This window comes from Arvicanthis niloticus, chromosome 2 (assembly GCF_011762505.2).
Source record: "Arvicanthis niloticus isolate mArvNil1 chromosome 2, mArvNil1.pat.X, whole genome shotgun sequence".
Classification (NCBI taxonomy): Eukaryota; Metazoa; Chordata; class Mammalia; order Rodentia; family Muridae; genus Arvicanthis; species Arvicanthis niloticus.
This window is the reverse complement of record NC_047659.1, coordinates 5,826,708-5,848,581: the sequence shown is the minus strand read 5'-3', so window position 1 is coordinate 5,848,581 and position 21,874 is coordinate 5,826,708. Positions and strand designations below refer to the sequence as shown.

General features: G+C 50.2%; 1 protein-coding gene across 2 annotated transcripts; it reads left to right on the top strand.

Moving 5' to 3' along the window:
• The first annotated feature begins 540 nt into the window (after positions 1 to 540).
• Gtf3c5 (general transcription factor IIIC subunit 5) lies at positions 541 to 21,625 on the top strand. 2 transcript variants are annotated; one of them, XM_034496261.2, is made up of 12 exons: positions 541 to 971; positions 3,682 to 3,901; positions 6,436 to 6,634; positions 13,378 to 13,573; positions 14,659 to 14,763; positions 15,921 to 16,035; positions 17,248 to 17,328; positions 17,487 to 17,584; positions 18,635 to 18,717; positions 19,352 to 19,494; positions 20,210 to 20,383; positions 20,819 to 21,625. In XM_034496261.2, exons 1-11 carry the CDS (start codon positions 819 to 821, stop codon positions 20,356 to 20,358), a joined length of 1,542 nt encoding a protein of 513 aa, XP_034352152.1. In that variant the 5' UTR covers positions 541 to 818; the 3' UTR covers positions 20,359 to 20,383; positions 20,819 to 21,625. The 2 variants fall into 2 exon arrangements, with proteins under 2 accessions (XP_034352152.1, XP_034352151.1); XM_034496260.2 differs by having other exon boundaries at positions 20,192 to 20,383.
• Positions 21,626 to 21,874: the final 249 nt, after the last annotated feature.

Sequence of the window (21,874 nt, the reverse complement as noted above, 5' to 3'; positions counted from 1 at the left end):
AGGGGCAGGCAGATCTCTGTGAGTGCCAACGCAGCTTGGTCTACATAGCGAGTTCCAGGCCAACTAGGGCTACATAGAAAGAGAGAAGGGGGTGGGGGGAAGGAGGGAGGGAGGGACGGAGGGAGGGAGGGAGGGAGGGAAGGAGGGAAGGAGGAAGGGGGGAGGGAGGAGGAGAGAAGAAATCCCGTTTTGCATATTGTGTCTTCAAGGGCGGGAAAGCTGCACCCATGAAATCTCAACAATATGATCTCCTAAACAACACCATGGGCATGTGGGAAATTTCACAAGGGCCCATCCTTAGATAAAGAGCTATTGCCAATCTATGACTACTGAGAGAATTTGCCTTCTCCATTGCTGAGACCCTGATATCCAGTCTCAAATACATGCCCTAAATACATGCATACAGAGGCATGGCTAAGAGGACTCAGTGGACTGCTTTTTGTTTGACAGCCAAAAAACAGCTCACAGATGACAGGCGGGCCAGAAGGCGCCTTGGGCACGCCTTCAAGCTCTCATTGGACGGGATATCCGGAAAAACCCGGCCGAATCCTGGTTAGGTTGGCTAGTAAGATACGCCTTTGTCTCGCCTCTTTATCAAACCCTCTTCATTTTATGGTAGAAAACCTCCAAGCCTCTGTGGTGTCGCAAAATAAACAGATGCCGAGGCGCCCTGTTCCTGGAGGCCTTAGTGTCTCCCTGATTTAAGGAGAAGAGAAAGGTACGAAGGACCGGAACAATTCCTTCGCGGAACCTTTGAGGTGAGGCCTTGAGGAACCATTTGAGACGGACCGCGGCGGGCTGAAACCGGACTGATAGTCATGGCGGCGGCGGAACCAGAGGCGGACCCGAAGGCCGCCATCCCTGTGGACCTGCGGCGGGAACGGAGACTGGTGTGTGTGGAGTACCCGGGCGTGGTGCGCAACGAGGCCAAGATGCTACAGACCCTGGGCGGCGAGGAAAGCGTCTCTCGAGTAAGGAGCTGGGAAACTCCGGGACCGCGGGAAAGGGAAAGGAATCTGGTATACCGAAAGGGCGGGAGAGCGGTTTCCCTGGCAACAGAGAGTTTAGGCACGCTCTAGGACCTGCTGTGAACAAGGCATTGTTTTCTTTCTGTTCCCAAACGTAAGTAGTATGCTTAGCATCTGCCCCAGGACAGTGAGCTGCTCTGACCTTATTGCTCTCGGTAGAAAACCGAGGCACCGGAGGAAAGAGAACTTTTACTCCACTTGTAGTTGAAACTAAAAGTGACACAATTCGCTGACATTGTATTCTGTGGTAAACGCGTACGACGTGCTTTTTTTTTTTTTTTTTTTTTTTTTTTTTTTTAATTTTATATGCCACAGTCCTTGCAATCCCCAGGGCAGGACCTGACAACATCTGCATTTTACAAATGAACAGTAAGGGACCTGGAGTGATGCTCTGTGGAATCTTGGAATATTTCTTTAGAAATGATCTCCCTGGACATCTTAGAATAAATAGATTGATCCTGTCAGTTAATACTGGCTCCTTCCATTGATAATTATGCTCAGATTTTAGTTTGATACATTTATTACCTGTTCATGTATTACATTTATTACTTGGCCTTGGGGCTGTAAACTCAGAGCTAGGACCTCTCTTGTTTACCTCTGTACTAATAATATCTATACAGATTCCTCGTTTTATAAAAATTTATCAAGTATTTAGTTACGTTCTAATGAAGCTGGGTAATAGTGACTTTACGGAGGCAGAGGCAGGTGGATTTCTGAGTTCTAGGCCAGCCTGGTCTACAGAGTGAGTTTCAGGACAGCCTGGGCTACACAGAGAAACCCTGTCTCAAAAGAACAAACAACAAAAGTCCTAATACCCTAGTGAACTAGATACTATTTTTCTTTCCATTTTCCAGATAAGGGGGCAGGTAAGAAGGTTAAGCCAGACAGTTATTACAGGTACTACAGGAAATTGAATTCCAGCACAACTAGAGTCTGAGCTGATGCTCCATTTTTTTTTAAATGGGTGTGGAAAAGAGCTGATGGATGTTATGACATTGAGAGAATCCTTTTTCTCCCTTACTTATTCTCCCTCACCCCAGGGTTACCTGATACGGACAGTCCTCCATAAGTCATATATTCTACTTGGGTTTCTGGAGTCCTCCTAATGTGCCAGGCTGTGTCTGGGCTCATCCCTGCTCTGTTAGATCAGAGTTGTGTGTTTTATGAGAAGGGATGCCGGAGGAATGAGGCTGCTATTTTTAGTTGTGTATACAGGTGGTTGTGAAAGCCAGAAGAGGGTGTTGGGCCCCTTAGTGCTGTGATTACAGGTGGTTGTGCACTATACCCAATGGGTGGGTGCTGGGAACTGAACTCCAGTCTTGGGAACTGCTCTTAACTTCTGAGTCCTCTCTCCAGCCCTGGGCTTCTTTTGACCTTCATGTTTTCCCTAGCTTGCTACTGAGCTTCATGAAGGCCCTGTCCTGAGTACTGGGAGTCAGGAGTTAAACTCATGGGTGACGAGGGGATGGAGCCAGTGTATACTGTTGGTACACACACACACACACAGCTGACACTCACTGCATGCCTCTCTTGCCATCTGTTCACATGGAGGAGACATGTGTTAGTACTTACCAGGAGTTAGGTGCCACTATTTAATTTAATGCTTGTAACAGTATCGTGTATGAGGGGGACACTATTCTTTGGGGGGTTTTGTTTGTTTGTTTTTTTCCTTTAAGAAGAAGGAACTGGGGCCTTGAAGGCTGTTGGTAATAATAAGCAATGACTGCCAGAAACTATCAACTGAGTCCTGGAGCAGGTGGGTAGTTTTTGGTATAGTTAACCCTACCCTAGTCAGTTCTGAAAGCTTCTGTCTATTTGGTAGTAAGCAGGACTGTCTGTAACCCTGCCTGTAGTGTGGGGCCAGGAGAGTCCCTTTGTGTCCTGCACTTGATAGGTGATGCCTTTTACTTAATTAGCAGTTATCTCTCACTTTATAACCTACTGGAAGGAGGCTCTTTGACTTCATTCTCTTTACTACTTAAACATGAATAAACTTGGGTTTAAAAAATGAGTCGCACTTGGGAGGCAGAGGCAGACGGATTTCTGAGTTCGAGGCCAGCCTGGTCTACAGAGTGAGTTCCAGGACAGCCAGAATCAACTAATTAGGCAGGGCTCATGGGAGCTCACAGAGACTGAAGGGACAATGTGGGAGTATGTGTGGGTCTGAGCTCGGTCCTCCACGAATATGTTATGGTTGTGTAGCTTGGTGTGCTTGTAGGACTCTCAACACTGGGAGCAGGGGCTGTCACTGAGCCTTTGCCTGCTTTTGGGACCCATTTCCTCCTACTGGGTTGCCTTGCCCAGCCTTAATATGGAGGTTTGTGCCTGGTCTTATTGTATCTTGTTATGCCATGTTCAGTTGATATTCCTGGGAGTTCTGTTCTTTTCTGAAGGGAAACAAAGGAGTGGATCATGGGGAGAGGGGAGGTAGAAGGGAGGGAATGGGAGACCAGGAAGGAGAGAAAACAGCAGTCAGGATATGATGTGAGAGAAGACTAAAAAGAGTTCATTGGGAATGAAAAGCTAGAAATAGAGCATGCGCCTCTGATCCTTCCTGGGTCTCCATTGTCTGGGCATTGTGGGAAGAGGAGCAGAGCACTGTTGGGTGTTTAGCTGCTTACTGCTTCCCCTGTCTCCCTTGGCATTGCTACAGATCTACACTGACCCTACCAAGAGGCTCGAGCTCTACTTCCGGCCCAAGGACCCATACTGCCACCCTGTGTGCGCTAACCGTTTCAGTACCAGCAGCCTGCTGCTCCGGATCCAGAGAAGAACGAGGCGTCGGAGAGGTGTCCTGGGAGACGAGGCCCACCCCCAGGTCACATTCGACTTGGAAATTATTGGCATCATCTCCACAATTTACAAATTCCAGGGTAACCGTACATCTCTAGTGATATTGGGTGATTTCAGGGCTTCGTGTGGAGCCCCATGGAAAGTGGGGTGGGGTATGCCCATGCTTGAGGTACAGCCATTTTCCACCGTGGAAGCAGCCTCCTTAGTCAATAGTCTTTACAGATTGTGGGTACACTGCTTTGCACCATTTATTCTCATTCATATTCTCTCTCTCTCTCCCCCTTTCTCTGTCTGTCTCTGTCTCTGTCTCTGTCTCTGTCTCTCTCTCTCTCTCTCTCTCTCTCTCTCTCTCTCTCTCTCTTTCTCTCTCTCAGAGACAGTGTCCTAGTTCTGGTTACTATCGCTGTAATGAAACACATGACCAAAGCAACTTGGGGAGAGAAGGGTTTTTTTCACTCACAGTTCCATATAACAATTCATCAAAAGCAGTGAGAGCAGGAACCTGGAGCAGGAGCTGATGCAGAGGCCATGGCGGGGTACATGGCTTGCTTCTCATAGTTTTCTCAACCTGCTTTTCTTACAGAAGCCAGGACCACCAGCCCAGGGGTATTACTTCCCACAATGAGCTGGGCCCTCATTCACTAATTAATCACTAATCAATCACTAATTAAGAAAATGTTATATACATACAGGCCTGCCTACAGACTGATCTCAGGGAGGCATTTTCTTAATTGAATTCCCTCCTCTCAGATGACTGTAGCTTGTAACAAGTTGACATAAAACTAGCCAGCACACAGTGTTTCTCTGCATAGATCTGATTGTCCTGAAGCTCTCTATGTAGGACAGGCTGGTCTGAAACTCACAGAGATATGCCTGACTCTGCCTTCTGGATGCCGGGACTAAAGGTGTGTACCACCACACTTGGTTTTCTCTCTTTATGAGTTTATTTTCTGTTTTTATATGTGTATATTCCACATGTAAGTGCCTGTAAATGTCTGAAGAAAGATTCTAATTCCCTAGAGGTGGAATTACAGGCAGTTATGAGTCATCTAGTGGGAAGTGAACTTAAATCAGGAAGTGTTCCTAACCCATGAATCTTGTCTCCAGCCCCAACCTTTTATACTGTTAAGAGAAGCTAACAAGCTAGAAAGATGGCTCAGCAGTTGGGAGCACTGGCTGGTCTTCCAAAGGACCTGGGTTCAAGTTGCCAGCAACCACATAGCACTCATGACAGTCTGTAACTCCAGTTCCAGGGAATCTGACACCCTCACACAGACATATATTCAGGCAAAACATCAATGCATATGAAATAAAAATAAATAATGAAGAGAGAGAAAAGCTAGGAATCTAGAGTTCTGTGAGAAACATTCCAGTTTTAAGATAAACCATGTGTGGTTTATCTTAAAAACCACACCAGATCAAACTAGTGATTGGCTCTCCAGTCTGAGACAGCACTGTTTTGGAACCTTCTCCCAAGCTATCCTTAAACTCTAAGCCCACTGAGCCTCCCAAACAGTGCGATTACAGCACTGTGACACTGTCTGCCTTCCCATCAAGCTGTGATGACTGCTGGTTTCATCCCCTCTGAAGTTTCCCCAGCTAACTCTGGTTCTGAGCTTTGAACTGGATACCTAGTGTCGTAGGATCCTCATTCAGAATGGCTCTTTCCAGGGAACTGTGGGGAGGAAGCAGGAAGGCAGGAACTGGAAAGGCAGAGCCAAAGAACATTCACTTTGGGACTGTAGCGGATGAGCCCTGAGATTGTCTGTTACCAGATTTTAAGTTAGCATGTACAGTAGTGAGTTTCCTGTAACGTTCTCACACAGGTGTGTCACTGTATTTGTTCTTAGTCACCCGCTCCCCGCCCCCCACCCCCACGTACCAGTTTCTCAGAGCTTCCCTCTGCCTCAGTCTCCTTGTCTGTGAGCTGGGGCTGCAGAGCTAGCATTTCAGTAGGCTCTGGAGAAGACTCACAGAGATGGAGCCTATTAAAGAGCTTACAGGAGGTGGTTAGCAGACGATCCGTATTCCTTAGAGCCTACGGGAGGTGGTTAGCAGACGATCCGTATTCCTTAGAGCTTACGGGAGGTGGTTAGCAGATGATCCGTATTCCTTAGAGCTTACAGGAGGTGGTTAGCAAATGATCCGTATTCCTTAGATGGCTGATTATAGCTGCTGCCCTAAGGGAGAATCCAAAGAGAAAAAAGGAGCAGGAGAGGACTGTGAGACCAGCCTCAGTTACAGGAAAATCAGGTCTCAAACATGAAACAAAGGGAGAATAGGACCTCTACCTGAGGTCCCTTGGGCTGGGCGTGAATGTACCTCATCCTGGTAGATGGCCAGAAGCCCCTGTAGCTTGGTGGAAATACTGTATTGTAAGAGAGGTGCAATTTGTTTTATGGATTAGCTCCCTGGGCTTTACCCAGTTGTTCCATGCCCCCCCACACAAACCCCACTCCCCCCTTCTCTCCCAAGCCACTGTTACTGCACTAATTTGTACAGCCATCAGAGGGCACTTCACAGCTCACTCGGTACCTCCCTGAGGGTTTGGGTGTCAGCACAGCAGTACCAGACCCTGAGGGAGAGCCTGCCATCTGTTCTCTTGTCTTTCCAGGAATGTCTGACTTCCAGTACTTGGCAGTGCACACAGAAGCTGATGGCAAGCGCGTGTCCATGTATGACAGAGTGCTTATGCGCAAGCCTGAGAAGGAAGAGTTCTTTCATCAGGAACTGCCACTCTACATCCCCCCGCCCATCTTTTCCAGGCTGGACACCCCTGTGGACTATTTCTATCGCCCTGAGACACAGCACCGGTAGGCAGCCCCCAGCCTCTCACCCAGGCCCCAGGGCAGCAGAAGGCCTGGGACCGAGGCATCAGGATTAAATTCAGAAGGGGAGTGTCCTAAGCAGTGGCCTGGTGTCACCGGCTTCATTCCCAACATACAGTGAACTAGTGGGACTCAAGAGCACCTGATAAGAAATGGTCTCTTTTTTTAATCCCCTGGTCATTCTGAGAAGCCTCTTTGGCCCTTAAGTCACCAATAATGCCACTACCTGCGAAATGCCGTGTGCAAATATTCCACACTAACCCAGGCCTCTTTTGTCTCCTCTGTCCATCTCATGGCCAACTGGTTCCTGTCTCAGCAGAGTTCATAGCTAGATCTGTAACCCAGCCTTCTGCCATTTCCCTGAAGAACCTCAGCTTGTTTGTCCCACTTGCTGTCTCCTTGTCTGTGCACATGACTAGAGGTAGCTGCCAGCACTCTCCAGCACTTACCTATCTGCTGGAGTCTCCCTTCAAGCTCCAGAATCCTTGTTGGTTGTTCTGGAACCTGCTCACTGAGTATGAGCTGTGTTTTGTGTTCTGAGTGCAGGGAAGATTAGCTTGCTTGTGGTCGCAGGCATGGGTTCCTGTTGGGCGGTTGTGGTTTCCATGGCTATATAGAGACTGGAGCACAGGAATTTGAGCCCCTTCCACACGGTGCTGGGTGGACACTGGGCTGTGAGAAGCCGCCATGGTGCCCCGGGCAGGGAGAGAACTCAGTCTGAAGTTCTGCAGGGGACAGGGGCTCTTGAGTGGACCCAGAGGCCTGTGGTCTTTATTCTCGGCCCCCAGAAGCCACTGCCCCCGAACAGAGAATGGGGGATGCGGGCTGGCCTGCAGCTGAGAGGAACAGGGAGAGAGAAGCCCCAACTACGCCCTGCAGGAAGAGACTCAGTTACTGGCACTCACTTGGCAGGGTCAGCTAGCTTGGTTGAATCGGAGGTCCCCACGGCTGGAACGCAGAGAAGTCCTTGACAGGAGATTAGACACAGCTCAGTAGTTGAGACCTTCTCCACAGTTCCCATGTCAGGGCCCCAAAAGCATGAGAAAGTCCAGGGTTCCAAAAGGGTTTATTTTCTTAGTGGATGGTAGATGGATCTGGATGTACCCCTGCGCCCCCAGGGCTGGCCTTTAGTTAAATACCATTTATAAGGAGGAGGATCTGGGAAAGAATACTTAATTGGCTACACCCTCTGACCTTTAGGTATCTCATTAATATGGAAATCTCTTGAGGCCCTAAGACCTGTAGTCAAACCCTCTACCTGTGGAGGGGCTGGTAGGGGCGTTGTCCTGTTGCCCTTTGTGACTGAACAGCACTGATCAAATGGAGGTCTTAGACCACATGTCTGGGAGCTCAGGGAAATATATGCTGTCCCTCACAGGCATGGACACCTGTTGGGTCTCTGGCTGTCTCCAGCCAGCGCTCTACCAAAAACCAAGCCATCCTTTCACAGCCCCACACTGAGGATGGGCACGGCTGTCTCAGAGTCAGCAGTGGGCATCTCTTGTCCCAACTAAGACCATATGCAGCTCAAGTGAGAAGATTAAGTTAATTTTACACAGTCTGGACAGAGCAGGGCTGTTGGAAGGCAGGTCCCAGGCACTGTCAAATGTGGGTTTTTCTCTGGAGGCATCTGCACATTGGCACAGAGGAGGAAAAGTTCCTTTGTGTAAGAGCCAGGACTGACTAATGTTGAAGAAATTAATTTGAATATTCTCAATATGAGATTAATAAGGGACACCAGCTGTGGGGAGTGTGAGCCCACAGTTGGTCTCGCCTCCTGGCAATTTACAGTTCTCTGTCATCCCCATTTATAAAGGATGCAGACTTGGGGTCTCCAGGCCACATGGGAAGCTCTGAGCCTGGCCTTGCCCAATCCCTGGGCCTTGATTGGTCCTTAGTCTCACACCATTCTTACTATTATGCTTGTTTAGAGAAAAGGTCTGTCTCTGTAGCCCAGGCTGGCCCAGAGCATATTGCAGCATCCAGGCTGGCTTCAGACTCGGAGCCTCTCTGGCCTTTGCCTCCCAAGTGCTGGGGTCATAGGCTAGCATCACCGTGCCTGTTACCTTTTTAAACTACATACACAAAGTGAGCCTTTCTTATTGTGTTGTGCGCTTCCCAGGGCAGTGCTTTGGCTGGCTTTGTTCTCTCCTGTAACCCTGGGCCAAGTGCTCCCAATAGCTGGGACCCAGTGGAGGGAACCTTGGACATAGGTCAGCACACAAATAAAGCAGATGAAAGCAGCTTGAAAGCCAGCCTGTGCTCGGTGTTCCTTCAGGAGACTCTGTTGGCTGTGGGCAGTCTTCAGAGAGTTGAGCTCAAGTGCTGACGTAGCACGTGGTGGGTTCTGTGCTGCAAAAGGGCAGGTGCTGGAACAGATACTGTAGTGTAAAAACAGATGGTAGCATGAGCTCAAGCAGGGGCCTGGGAGGTCCAGAAGGTGTCCAGGGTGGCCATTTTTGGATGGGGTAGGACTGAAACTCTGGTAGAGTCCTGTGGTAACCCAGGCTTGGAGCTTGTTGCCAACAGATGACATGGCAGGGAGGCTTTGTTCTGGGTTAGAGGCTGGGAAGCCGGGCAGAGTGTGAGCAAATGGGTGAGTGCATTGAATATACTGTAAGGGTGCTCAGGGCTCGGGAGCCACTAAGGAGTTTGCGGTAGAAATGAGTGGTGGAGGAACAAGGCGAGAAAGTGTTAGAGAGAACATTCTAGACCAAACCTGAAGCCCGTGCAGAGGAGGCATGAGGAGCTGCCACCTCCAAAGCTGGTGTGTATGTGTGTTAAAATCTCAGAGGTCACCCCACAATGGTACACTTCCTCCAACAAGGCCACACCTCCTAATCCTTCAAATTATTCTCAAAAGGATCTACCCTCTGGTGAATAAGGATCCAAATATGAGTCTATGGGGTCCATTTTAATTCAGGGTTAAGATCCCTAGGCTGTGACAGCAAGCTTAGAGCTCATCCCAAAAAGTGTATTGTTCCCTGCTTTAAAAACTGCTGTGAGCAGGATTTGATGGTGTATGCCTTTAATCTCAGCACATGGGAGGCAGAGTCAAGGGGATCTCTGTTGAGTTCAAGACCACCTTGGCCTTCAAATCCAGTTCCAAGAAAGCCAGGACTGTTACACAGAGAAAACCCTGCCTTGGGAAAAAGCCCAACTGAACTGGAGTACAATAGTATATACCCTCACTCAAGTTATCCAGAAAGCCGAAGCAGGGCACTCACATAAGCCCAAAAGCTTGGAACTAGCCTCAGCAACAAAGAGATTGTCTTAAATAGTAAAACTGAGATCAAAGATTCACACACTGGCAATCCCAGCATTCACAAAGTGGAGGGTCATGAGTTCTGCAACCACCCTGAGGTGACTTAAAAGCCGGGTGGTAGTGGAACAGAAGGGGCTCAACACCCTGCAGCCTTCCCTCTGCAACCCCAGAGGGTAGACGGCCAGACCCTCCTCCCCCTGGCTGGCCAGCCATGTCCCCCAAAATCAATAGTGCCTGGGAACCCCACCACTTGGGAGGCTGAGACTGGCAAGTCTCTGAGTCTGAAGCCAGCCTGACTCACAGAGTCAATTCCAAGACATCCAAAGCTAAGCAGAGAAAACCTGTCTCAAAAAACCAAAAAGGGAGACGCTTCAGTGCCTTCCGTGGTGCTCTTGGCTGCCTGGCGTCTTCCAGGGCTGTTGGTCTACCGCTCTCACAGAAGCATAAGTGCTGTTGCCTCCCTGCCAAATGCTTCACAGGTAGAGGACACACGCGTGTTGTGCTGTGGGAGAATGTGAGCCCTGCCCTGGGTATGACTGCCGAGTTCTTACATTTTTTTCTATTACATTTATTTATCTAATTAGTGGTGTATTTCTCTCTCTCTCTCTCTCTCTCTCTCTCTCTCTCTCTCTCTCTCTCTCTCTCTCTGTGTGTGTGTGTATTTGTTTGCACAACTATTTCTGGCTGCCTCATTGCTTTTTCAGAGTTCAGTTTCAGATGTGTTTTTGTCCTCTCACAAAGTAATTGACACCTGTGGTAGGAGAACACTACACAGAAGACAGTAAAGCCCCTGGGCTGCACTCTGCACAGAGGGGCTGATAGGCAGCTGTCCACACTTCTGGAGTAGGCCATGGCTTGGGGCCAGCTGTCTGTGGGCCCATGGGTAGGACCCTTTTTCTTCCTTGTGTGATTGGGCAGGTTCCCAGCACACGGAAAGAACCTGCCTTTCTTCCCAGGCACTGTTGATTTTGGGGGCATGGCTGGCCAGCCAGGGGAGCAGGGTCTGGCTGTCTGCCCTCTGGGGTTGGGTGTCCTATAGGCTGGGGTCGCAGAGGGAAGGCTGGCAGTGTGTTGGGCCCCTTCTGCTTCTACCAGCAGCTCTCCACAGATTCAGGATCACTGTGGTCAGTAGAGCTAACCAGAGGCAGCGTGAGGCCCTTCCCTGATGCTCCTCTCAGAAATGAAGGCCAGCCACCTACTTTCCTTCTTGAGGGTGTTGGGGCTCAGGGAGAAAGTCCTTAAAGCAGTTAGTGTTGTACCTAACTGGGATGGCTCCTGAAAGGCACATTTGGAAAAAAGCAGACTTGATGCCTTGTTTCATCTTTTGTTTGCCAATGTGAAAACTACTTGTTATTTGTTTTTTAAGTTTACAGTTGATAATACTCATGGAGAAAAGTAGGGTAAAGGGCAAGTTGGAGGAGGTTGAGCAGGATTGCCTGAGCCTAGGAATTCTAGACCAGACGCATTCATCGCAGCAGGTTGTTTTTGTAAAAGGGTAAAGGGGCTAAGAGGCGGCTTAGTGGTCTGGTGCTCTTACAGAGGCCCAGAGGTTAGCTCCCAGTCCCACGTCAGGTGGCTCACAACTTCTGGCCGCCTCAAAATCACACACATGTTGCATAAACATATGGACAAATACACATAAACAGAGGACACCTGTGGGGATGGGCTGTGGTATCCTGGATACACAGTAAAATGCACTTGCGGAGCTGTGGGGTAGGGCTGGTGTGGGGGAAGCACAGGCCTATGTACGGCAGTAACTGCTGAAGCTGAGGATGTGAGCCTGGGGGTTCTTGATACTACTGTCTCTGATTCTGCTGTTTCTGACGACTACCCTTAAAGAGTTAAGGAGTTGGGCTGGAGACATGGCTCGGCAGTTAAGAGCACTGACTGTTTTTCCAGAGGTCCTGAGTTCAATTCCCAGCAACCACATGATGGCTCACAACCATCTGCAATGGGATCTGCTACTCTCTTCTGGTGTGTCTGAAGACAGCTACAGTGTACTTATATACATGAAATAAGTAAATCTTTAAAAAGAGGTAGGGAGTTGCTGTAAGTGCTTCAGGAGCCATCCACTGGAGCAGGCTGTGTGCTGACACATGACAGAATGTGTGCGTGTGTTTTAAAACTGCTTCTTTTAGCCAGCTGTGTTGGTGCATGCCTTTGATCCCAGCACTCAGGAAGAAGAAGCAAGCAGATCTCTGTGAGTTTTAGGCTAGCCTAGTCTACAGAGTGAGTTCTAGGACAGCCAGGGTTACACTGAGAAACCCTGTCTCGAAACAACATCAAAAATCAAAAACCTATTTTTTAAGGTTTATAGCAAGCTAAGGACAGTATAGATCTCTACCCCTGTGTGTGAGAAACACTGTTCACCCACTTCTCAACCCTCCCATGCACACACAAGAGGTCAGGACACATCACCAGCACACAGAGTGCAGTTCACACAGGTCTTTCCTGTGTTGGACACTATAGGGTGGACAGATAGGACCCTGGCTTAACCTATGGGCTTTGGTGATTCCCATCTGGCTGCATCCTTTTCATTCATCTGTATTGTCAGATGCTTCTGAACCAAGTCATTGTCTGCTGGGTGGAAGAGCAGTTGGCTCGGAGAGTGGTAGCCAGACTTCCTTCCTTCCTTCCTTCCTTCCTTCCTTCCTTCCTTCCTTCCTTCCTTTCTTCCTTCCTTCTTTCTTTTTTTTTCCTTTTTTTTTTTTTTTTTTTTTTTTTAAGTTTTGTTTATTTTATGTCTGTGAGTGCACTGTAGCTGTCTTCAGACACACCAGAAGAGGGCATCGGATCCCATTACAGATGGTTGTGAGCCACCATGTGGTTGCTGGGAATTGCATTCAGAACCTCTGGAAGAGCAGTCAGTGCCCTTAACCACTGAGCCATCTCTCCAGCCTGCAGCCAGGCTTCTTGGGGCTAAGGCCCAGCTCCTAGTCAATGCTGTTTGGACACATTTCCTAATCTGGTTGGCCTCAGGCACTTCCTCAGAAACTCCTTCCTTGAAGGACCATTTTGAGAGTTAAGTGAGTCGTGTAAGTAGTCAGAGTCCACAACCCTGTCCATATGCAGCTAATGGGCATTTGGCTGGTGTGCTGCTCTGCGCTGGCTGGCTGGGGTTGTGTGGGGCTAGATGGAATTGCGGTTGGGAGACCACCAGCCTTTCAATGACATCCTTTCCCATACACCAGCTCTGAGACTTAGGGCCTTGCCCTCCTTCAGGGCCATTGGCCCCAGAGTTTCCCTGAGCCACTGCAGGCAGCAGTTAGAGGTCCTGTCTCACCCTTGATGGAAGCCTGAGGCCACATGCATTTCCAGTAGGTAGTGCTGGGAGTCCCCTCCACTGCATCCAGAGAAAGGCAGTGGGGCAAAGGTCTACTGGGGAGACCTACTGGGTTCTCTGCCCCACTGGCCAGGCCTGTGCCTCAGATGGTAATCTAATTGTCTATCTCTCTGTCCACAGAGAAGGCTATCACAATCCCACCATCTCAGGGGAGAACCTGATTGGACTGAGTAGAGCCCGGCGCCCCCACAATGCCATCTTTGTCAACTTTGAAGACACTGAGGTACCTGAACAGCCTTTGGAGGCTGCAGTCCAGACATGGAAGAAGGCCTGCACCAACCCCATAGATCAGAAGGTGGAGGAAGAGCTGAGGAAGGTGAGGCTCGTGCCCCACCTAGCCTGCTGGGCCACCATACTACACCACTGTGGCTGGCTCTGCTTGTTCTAGCACTGGCTGGTTAGCACAGAAATTTTAACCTCAAGCTGTTACATCTAAAAGCTGTGTCAGAAGCTGGGCTTGGTGGCCCAGCCTGTGACTTCAGGAGCAGGGGTAGTTGGCCGGCAGAGTGAGATTGGGGCTTGACAGCAAGACAGAGTCATGTAAGTAAAATAAAAAGGGCTGGGAGACACTGTGCTGAGTCAAGTGCTGTCTCTCTGGAACATGCAAGGCTGAGTGCTCAGGACCTCAGAAGTCCTGCATTTCCATAGTTGAAACGGTCCCTAGAGTTTTTTAAAAAGTCCTTTGGGGTGCCGGAGATGGGTCATTGCTGGGATGAGGTCGAACATGGAGCTGGGTCTAGGGGCCTGTGCAGAGCCATTACTTGTAACAAACCAATGGAAAGTGGCCATGTGCCAGGCCATGGAGCCTTCACCCTGGGTGTAGCTGGCAACATGTCACAAGACACTGCACTACCTTCTGGCTTCCAGTGCTCTGTGACAGTAGCTGGATCTCTGCTGGGTCCATAGTTCTAAATGGTGAGTTCTTATGGGGCTTTCTGTGTTGAAGCTGAAGTCACACCCTGTTCAAGGACGGCCCTTCAGAGACTGCAGCCCTTACTGAATCTCAGTAGTCACTGAGGCTTTCCCTGTGGCTCATCTCTGTTCTGGCTTCCAGTGCCTTGTATAGCCCTCCCCAGGACCAGGCCACCCCTTTACTTCCTTCAAGTCCCGTCCCTAGCACTTGCCATCCAGGTTAGGAATGGTTGGGGCTGTGGGGTTTCAGCACATGCTTGCTCAGCCCTGGTGCTCCATTGTACTGTGAACCGTGTCAGGTCAGGACCCCTGCACTGCACAGTTGCTCTTGCATGCCCAAGATGTATACTCCATGCCTCTAAAGGATTGGGGTAGGGAGGAAGGGTTATGAACAACTGGTCGGGGTGATGGGTTCCATATACACACAGGGACAGCTGATGGAAGAAGCCAGTAGTGTTCTTCTCAGACTCTGTCCTTGACTTTCCCCAGCTCTTTGACATCCGTCCCGTTTGGTCACGAAATGCTGTCAAGTCTAACGTCAGTGTCCATCCCGACAAGCTTAAGATCTTGCTTCCCTATATGGCTTATTACATGGTAAGTCTAGTCTCACCTGCATCTTAGCTCCCACCAGTGTGGTCCCTGGTGGCACATATTAGAGCCATGGCAACAGAAGGCATATGTACTTCCTAGCATCCCTGTCACCCGGCACCTTTTGACAACTTGTTAAAACTAGTTATAGAGCTGGAAAGATGGTTCAGTGGGTAAAGTGTGCTATACCAGCTTGAGGATCCCCAGCACCCTGTGGTAGCATGGCCTGTAACCCCAACACTGAGTAGGTCATGGTAGACACACAAACACGTATACCAACACATGTGCACACACACCAAGATATGGACACAAAAAAGAAACAGAAAGATTTCAAAGCCCCCAGGTCCACCACAACCTCCTAATCTGGCTGTGTGCGGATGACTTTAAAGGAGGAAGAATTATCTGAGTTGTAGGTAAGCCTTCTGTGCATAGTGATGTTGTAGTGAGAAATTCCTGAGGGCATGGCACTGGGTGAGGCTACATATCACTGTCTTCATTCCTCATGGAGGTGACAGCAAGAGTCCATTTTTATCTCTGAGGGAAAGCTGGGCTCAGGGCATTCACATGGCATATTCTGTAACCAACGAGTGGCAAAGCTGAGGCCTAAAGCCCAGGCCTCTTAGTGACAGCACCTCTCAACTCAACTCCCCATGCTGTGTGGGGCTTAGGGGAAGAAGTCCATCCTCAATTCCCCCCAGGAGAGGATGGAGATGGGGGCAGGGCCAAGGGTGGTACAGAGTTTCCAAAAAGTTGAGAAGGAAGGGGATCCTAACCTGCCAGGGGAGCCAGCATAGAACCTGGCCTTAGAGGTTGGTGACGGGCAGAGGCACTGGGAGCCAGCATATAACCAGACCTTAGAGGTTGGTGACAGGCAGGGGCACTGTTGGGCGCCAGCCTGGAAAGCTGCTGTCTCTCACTGAACAGGACGTCTAAGTCTTACTGTAGGGCTCTTCATGGAAAGGACAGTTGTCACACTGTACCTTGGGTACCAGAAACAGTGGTAGAAACTCCTGATCTCACTTTATCCCCATAGAACCCCATCAAAGGGTGGGGTCTAAGGCCACGTTTCAGAGCTTAGGGGGTGGGTCCTGCTACCTCACTGTAGGGCTTGGTCCCACCTACGTACTAGAGGACCTCACACTCAGCACCTTTTTGGTCTCCAGATAACAGGCCCATGGAGAAGCTTGTGGATTCGATTTGGCTATGACCCTCGAAAACACCCAGATGCCAAGATTTATCAAGTCCTTGACTTTCGAATCCGTTGTGGAATGAAATACGGTAAAAATAAGTTTATTGCTGTCCTTGTCTCTGTGTCTACCATTTCTAGCACTGTCCTTACCAAACAAACCAAACTTATGTGTGTGTATATCTGCGTGTTTGAGTGTCAGCACACGTGCGCGCAGGAGAGCAGAAATGAGCGTCCGCTGTCCTGTGTCACTTTCACATAGTCCTTTGAGGCAGACGCTCTTCATGAACCTGGGGCTCATATTTTCTCAGCTGTCTAGAAGCCAGAGAGCCCCAGCCAGCCATCCTGTCCCTGTCACACACACGCAGAGCAGGGACTGGTAGGCATGCATCCTGGGTGTCCATCTTGCTGTGGAGATGCTGGAATCCCAACTTGAATTCTCACGTTTGCACAGTCACCTCTCCAGCCACCATTTCTAGCACTCTCTTCCATTCTGGTGCGGAATAGGAATGGCCCAGCAGTTAAGAGCGCATGTGCTTACAGAGGACTGTGCTTGAATTCCCACCATCCAGGTAGACGGCTGACAACTGGCTGTAACTACAGTTCCAGAGATACAATGCCTTTGGTCTCCATTGGCCCCTGGATTTACATATATATACACATACACACACACATATATATATATACCATATATATATAATAAAATATTATATGTATTATAATTATATATAACAATTATAGTATAGTGTGTGTGTGTGTGTATATATGTATATATATATTTATATATTTATATACTTATTATTTTTAAAGAACCTATTTCCAGCAGGGCATAGTAGCACCTAACATTCACAGGACAGAAGCAGTTGGATCTCTGTGTGTTCAAGGCCAGCAGTCTTTATAGTGAATTCCACGGTAATCAAGGCTACATAGTAAAAGTCTGACTTCAAAAGCTGCGTCTATTCCTATGGAAAGACTAGGCTAGAAACATTTCTGTATCCCTCTAGCCCCTCCCACCACTGAGAGTCTATGGACAACATAAAGGAGCTTGGAAATAGAAGGGCTGGCTCTTTGCTGGCTGTGCTGTGACCCTCTAGTTTATAAGCAAAGACTGTGACATGGGTCCTTCTTAAGCCCAAGATGCCAGGGAAGCCACACAAGGGTGTCAGCCCCTGACAGCTGCTGGATGTGCTGGTGTCCTTTCCTCCTTAGCTGGCAGATGGAGCTGGCCACCTTAAAGTGAATCCCTGACCATTTCCCAGGTGAGTGTGACACACTTCCTTCTGACACATGGCCCTTGCATGTAGGTTATGGCTCCAGGGACATGCCTGTCAAAGCGAAACGCAGCACATACAACTACAGCCTCCCCATCACTGTCAAGAAGACATGTAAGTGGCTGAATCATCCACATCAGGACATGCAAGGGGGGTGGGCATTTGGACAACAGGATGGGAAGGTCTGCTGCCCATTCCTTACAGACAGATGCAGACGGTCAGGTGGGGTGATCCCACTCATTCTACCAAAGCACTGCCTTGCTTCCATGCAGCCAACCAGCCTGTCACCATGCATGATCTGAAGCAGGGCCTGGGCCCGTCAGGAACTGATGGCCCACGGAAATTGACCTACAACAAGTACAAGCTCAAGGTGAGTGCCCCCCCACCCCTGCTTCAGTGGAAGGTCAGGTGGGGCGATGAAGGGTCACTGTGGGGCTGGGCACTTCTTAGTGACCCTAGAAAGGGTCTTTAACTGACTCAGCTCTCTCTCTACCCAGTGCCTTTGCATTACTCACCCCTCAGGTCCCTCCAGAAACAAAGAGAACCTGGGGTGCTATCTACCCAAGGTCATGGGGAACTAGGGCCATGTGGGTAGAGAGGTGGTGACAAGTCCTGGAGAGGGAAAATTTGACCACAGCAGATGTGTGGAGCTGCCCCTGGGGAGCCTGGCTCTCTGAGGCCTATACTGCTGCTGGGATGGGGGGTCCGACATAGACATGAGCACAAGCCAAGCCAGAACATCTGGGGACCAGCTGTGGGGTAAAATGCACGATGGGATGCACACAGCCCTCCAGGGATCAGGTTTTCATCAGCATCACCCAGCAGGAGCTAGTACACACCACACTTCTCATAACCCCTCCACGGTCCGGGGAGAGGCCAAACTAGTGTCTACTCTGCAGTCCCTGCTCAAGTAGCTGTGTCAGAACATTTAAGTTGATCAGAGACAGGCAACATGAAGAAGACAGTTTTCTCCTAGAGCCATCATGCCTTGGCCACCTTGGGGCCTTGTCCTTGACTCTAGGGCTATATTCCAAGAGGGAAAGGGGGGAAATGGTACTCATTAAATTCTGCCTCCCCCCCCCCCCCAAAGGCGGCCAAGGGAGCATGCAGGGACCATAAAGTGAGTGAGGAGAAGCAGCCGGTGAGGAGCTATCTGGCTCCTTTGGAAGGTGCAGAAGGAAGAGCCCAGCACGGGTTGGTGGCAGTCCCATGCTGTAAACTAAGGAGGGCCTGACTGCCTCCACCCTCCCAGTACCTCCTGGGGGAGGGAGAGCCTCCTCTCTTCACATCTGCTGGCCACCCTGGGCCTGGGGACAAGCCACCCCCTTAGACCTCCATGAAAGCCACAGCATGGGTGTCCTCAGCCTTGGTAGACCTGGAGTACCCTGCAGCCATCCCATCTCTGCCCTCTTTTCCTCAGGATTCGGTCTACATCTTCCGGGAAGGGGCTCTGCCACCCTATCGACAGATGTTCTACCAGCTGTGTGATTTGAATGTGGAGGAGTATGTATGAGGGGTCCTGTGCCCAGGGATGGCCCCTGGATTCTGGGCTAGAACTGGCTCAGGAGTAGTGTTCTCCCCAGCTCTTCTACAGCTGAGCTCTTAAGGAAGACTTGGCCACTGGAGTTGGTGCAGCCTTGAGTCTTGCTGTATATGGGCTGTAAGACTCCCGGCAGCAACCCCAGGCTTGCACCGTGCCCTGTAGAAAGCAACCCTGCTTGCTAGTAGCAACTGCTCCTTGATTGCCGTGGTTCCTGGTCCTGGGCACCTTCAGCCTGTTTGTTCTCAACCACGGCTAAAAACCACCAAGAATGGGCAACAGCACTAACGGGAACAAGGCAGCACAAGGCAGCATGCTGGACCCAAGGGAAGCCTGACTGGTAGCAGGAGAGTGAACCCAGCTGGGAGCTCTTCATTACCCACTACCTCTGAGACATCTGTCTGAGCAATGTTTCCTAAGCAGAGACCATATAAGGGGCTCCCACTGGCATTCTGTTCCCACAAACCCCTGCCCATAGACCTGTGTTAGAACTGTTCCATGAGCCACCACACATGGAGCGACACTCTGGGATTCTGTATAAGCTCACCACCAAGCCCTGTCCCTGGGCTCTATCCACTCAGCTTCCTCTGCCCACAGGTTGCAGAAAATTGTTCACCGCAATGATGGGACAGAGACTGTGTGCACAGAGAGAGATGGGTGGTGCCTCCCCAAGACCACAGATCACCTGAGGGACACGATGTCACTCATGATTCTACAGACCATCCGCTCTGAGAGGCCTGGTGAGAGCCACTTGTGCAGGGAAGCCTTTGACAAAAGCTGACAAAAATCTCCAGGGACCCTCATACTATCTATGCTGGAAGGGAGGTCTGTGAGCCAGGACTCAGCCCTGACACTGAACAGTAGACGAGGGAAGAGATGCTGCCTTCTCGTGCAGGAAGGACAGCTCTGCTTATCCCTCCCATGGGGCTGTGTGCCCATGGCTCTGCACTGCATTCCCCAGCTCCTTTCTCAAAGCCTGAGCTGCCCAAGGGGGAGGGGGGGGGGACTGGAAAGCGAGGCACTTGTTAGGAAGGGGTCTACAAGGGGACCCGAAGAGCAATGAAAAGCTCTTGCAAAGGACTTTCCAAGCTGGGTAGCAGGCATCTGAGTAGAGCAGGCTTCCTGGCTGGGTTTAGAGTGTAGTGTAGGCTTCACCTCTTGGGACCCCAGTCAAGGCTTTGAAGCTTTTCTGAGAATAGTGGTGTATGCCCCCTCAAGGTGCATTGGGACCCAGGCTGCTCATGGTTCTTCCTAGAAAATGGATTAAAACATGCCTTACTGGCTTCTCCCCACCCTCTGGTCCCCACCCGCCCTCATGCTCTCCATTGTGGCTGCTTCTCTGCTTGAGCCAACTACCTGTCACAGTGGAGGGGCTGGAAGGCCACCTGGGAAGCCTGCGTTGGAACACAGCCACAGCCTTCTTTCCTTCCTGTGCAGCTCTCTTCTCCAACACAGGTAAGGCTGATCGTGGGAAGGAGCAGCTGATGTTTGAATCTGGAGAGGAGGAAGAGGAAGAGGAGGAGGAGGAGGAGGAGGAAGAGGATTTCAAGCCTTCAGATGGGAGTGAGAATGAGATGGAGACAGAGATTCTGGATTATGTGTGAGGAATCACTGCTCCCAGGCGACCAGGTGAGACCAGCAGCTATCCTCACGGAGAAGCCAGAGCAGGGTCACAGGAGTGAGGATGGTAGTGGGGCTCCTCTGAAAACCGGTGTCCTAACAAGAAGCCCTGGCTCTGGCTTTGTCCTGCTGCTTGGTGCTGTGTCACAACCTGATTGCCATAAAGATGACCCAAGGTAGATGTGGTAAACCTAGGGCACCCATCCTGGCAGGGGTCTTGTGAATCTATCGACAGAGAGCCTGAGGAGCCTGGCTGGCTAGACCTCTCTTTGGTTTGGGCACTATCTGTCTGGGGTAGCCTTGGTACAAGCCCAGCCCAGCCCAGCCCTGATTGTCCTGTTAGTCAGTTTTCCTGGGTGTCTTAATATGGGGTGGGGGGTAACGTTGGGAGTGTTTCCTCTTGCCTGGGGCTCTAGCACCTCATGTGTTCCTTCCCTCATTCAGGACATGCTGGTATGCCATGATGGGACAGCTGGGACAGGCCTGTGCCCCCATCCAGGGCGGTGAGATGAGAACACTGGGCAACCCCAGGCCATGCTCAGCCTGACTTCACCAAATGGACTCTTCTGTTCCCTGAAAACACCCTGTCTCACAGCTCCCTTTTGTGCAGAGACCATCAAGTCCCTGCCAAGCAGGCCTCCATGGAAGGTCTCCAGGGTAGCAGCACCACTTCCTGAAGGGTGCTGAGCCAGAGATGTGTGGCCTCTACCTTGAACAGCCTGGCACACACAGGCAAGTCACAGCACTTCCAAAGCCAAATGCCTTGAGCCAGTCCATCCTCCTGACAAGATTGAAGACCCATTGTTTGATTTGGCCCAAGTGGGCACTCCTGGGAACTTCCCAGCCTTGCAGGGAATCAGCCAGCCAGACCCTGTGTCCCCTGCTGACCCTGCTTCCTGCTGCTTCAAAGAATGCTCAGTCCAGAGGCAGGAAGTAGTTCTTCCCCAAAGGCTAGCCACCCTTTCCTGTCCCTATAGGACTTCTTTCATAGTGGCTGCCCATCGTGGTCCTTGGGGAGGAGACCTGGGTTCTGATCCCATCTACCCAGGAATGCTGTGACTCCGGGTCTGAGGAGGGGCCCCATGCCCTCCGGAGCATGCCTCACCTACACAGAGCCCAGGCAATGGCCGTCCTGCCTTAGGCTGGACAGACTAGAAGGACTTCCTGAAGTCTAGCCACACTTGGCAAAGTATTGTAATTCTCCTGAATTCCCAGGTAAATAAAAGTGCTTTTAGTACAAAAAATATAAAACCCTCTCAGAAGTCAGCGCTGGTTTTTGACGCCCTGGTTACCTGCCATCTGACTTCACATCACTGAGTCTTGTTGCATATTGTACCCTGTATTGGTTTGTTTTCAATTTGTGTTTTGCTGGGCGCGTTTGAGAAAAGGCCACTTGTCTCCAACAGAACTGCAGTGCTTTGTGGCACTTACTTGCCCAGATTCTCGAGAAGTGGAACAGTTAGGATTTATTATAAGCAGTTGGCTCACAGTTAAGGTACA

Bases quoted from the DNA above. Each gene is read 5' to 3' on its own strand.
- Gtf3c5 (XM_034496260.2), top strand. From the start codon at position 819: ATGGCGGCGGCGGAACCAGAGGCGGACCCGAAGGCCGCCATCCCTGTG. The intron at 14,764-15,920 runs GTAAGTCTAGTC...TTTGGTCTCCAG, and splicing joins CCTATATGGCTTATTACATG to ATAACAGGCCCATGGAGAAG. The intron at 16,036-17,247 runs GTAAAAATAAGT...CCTTGCATGTAG, and splicing joins CCGTTGTGGAATGAAATACG to GTTATGGCTCCAGGGACATG.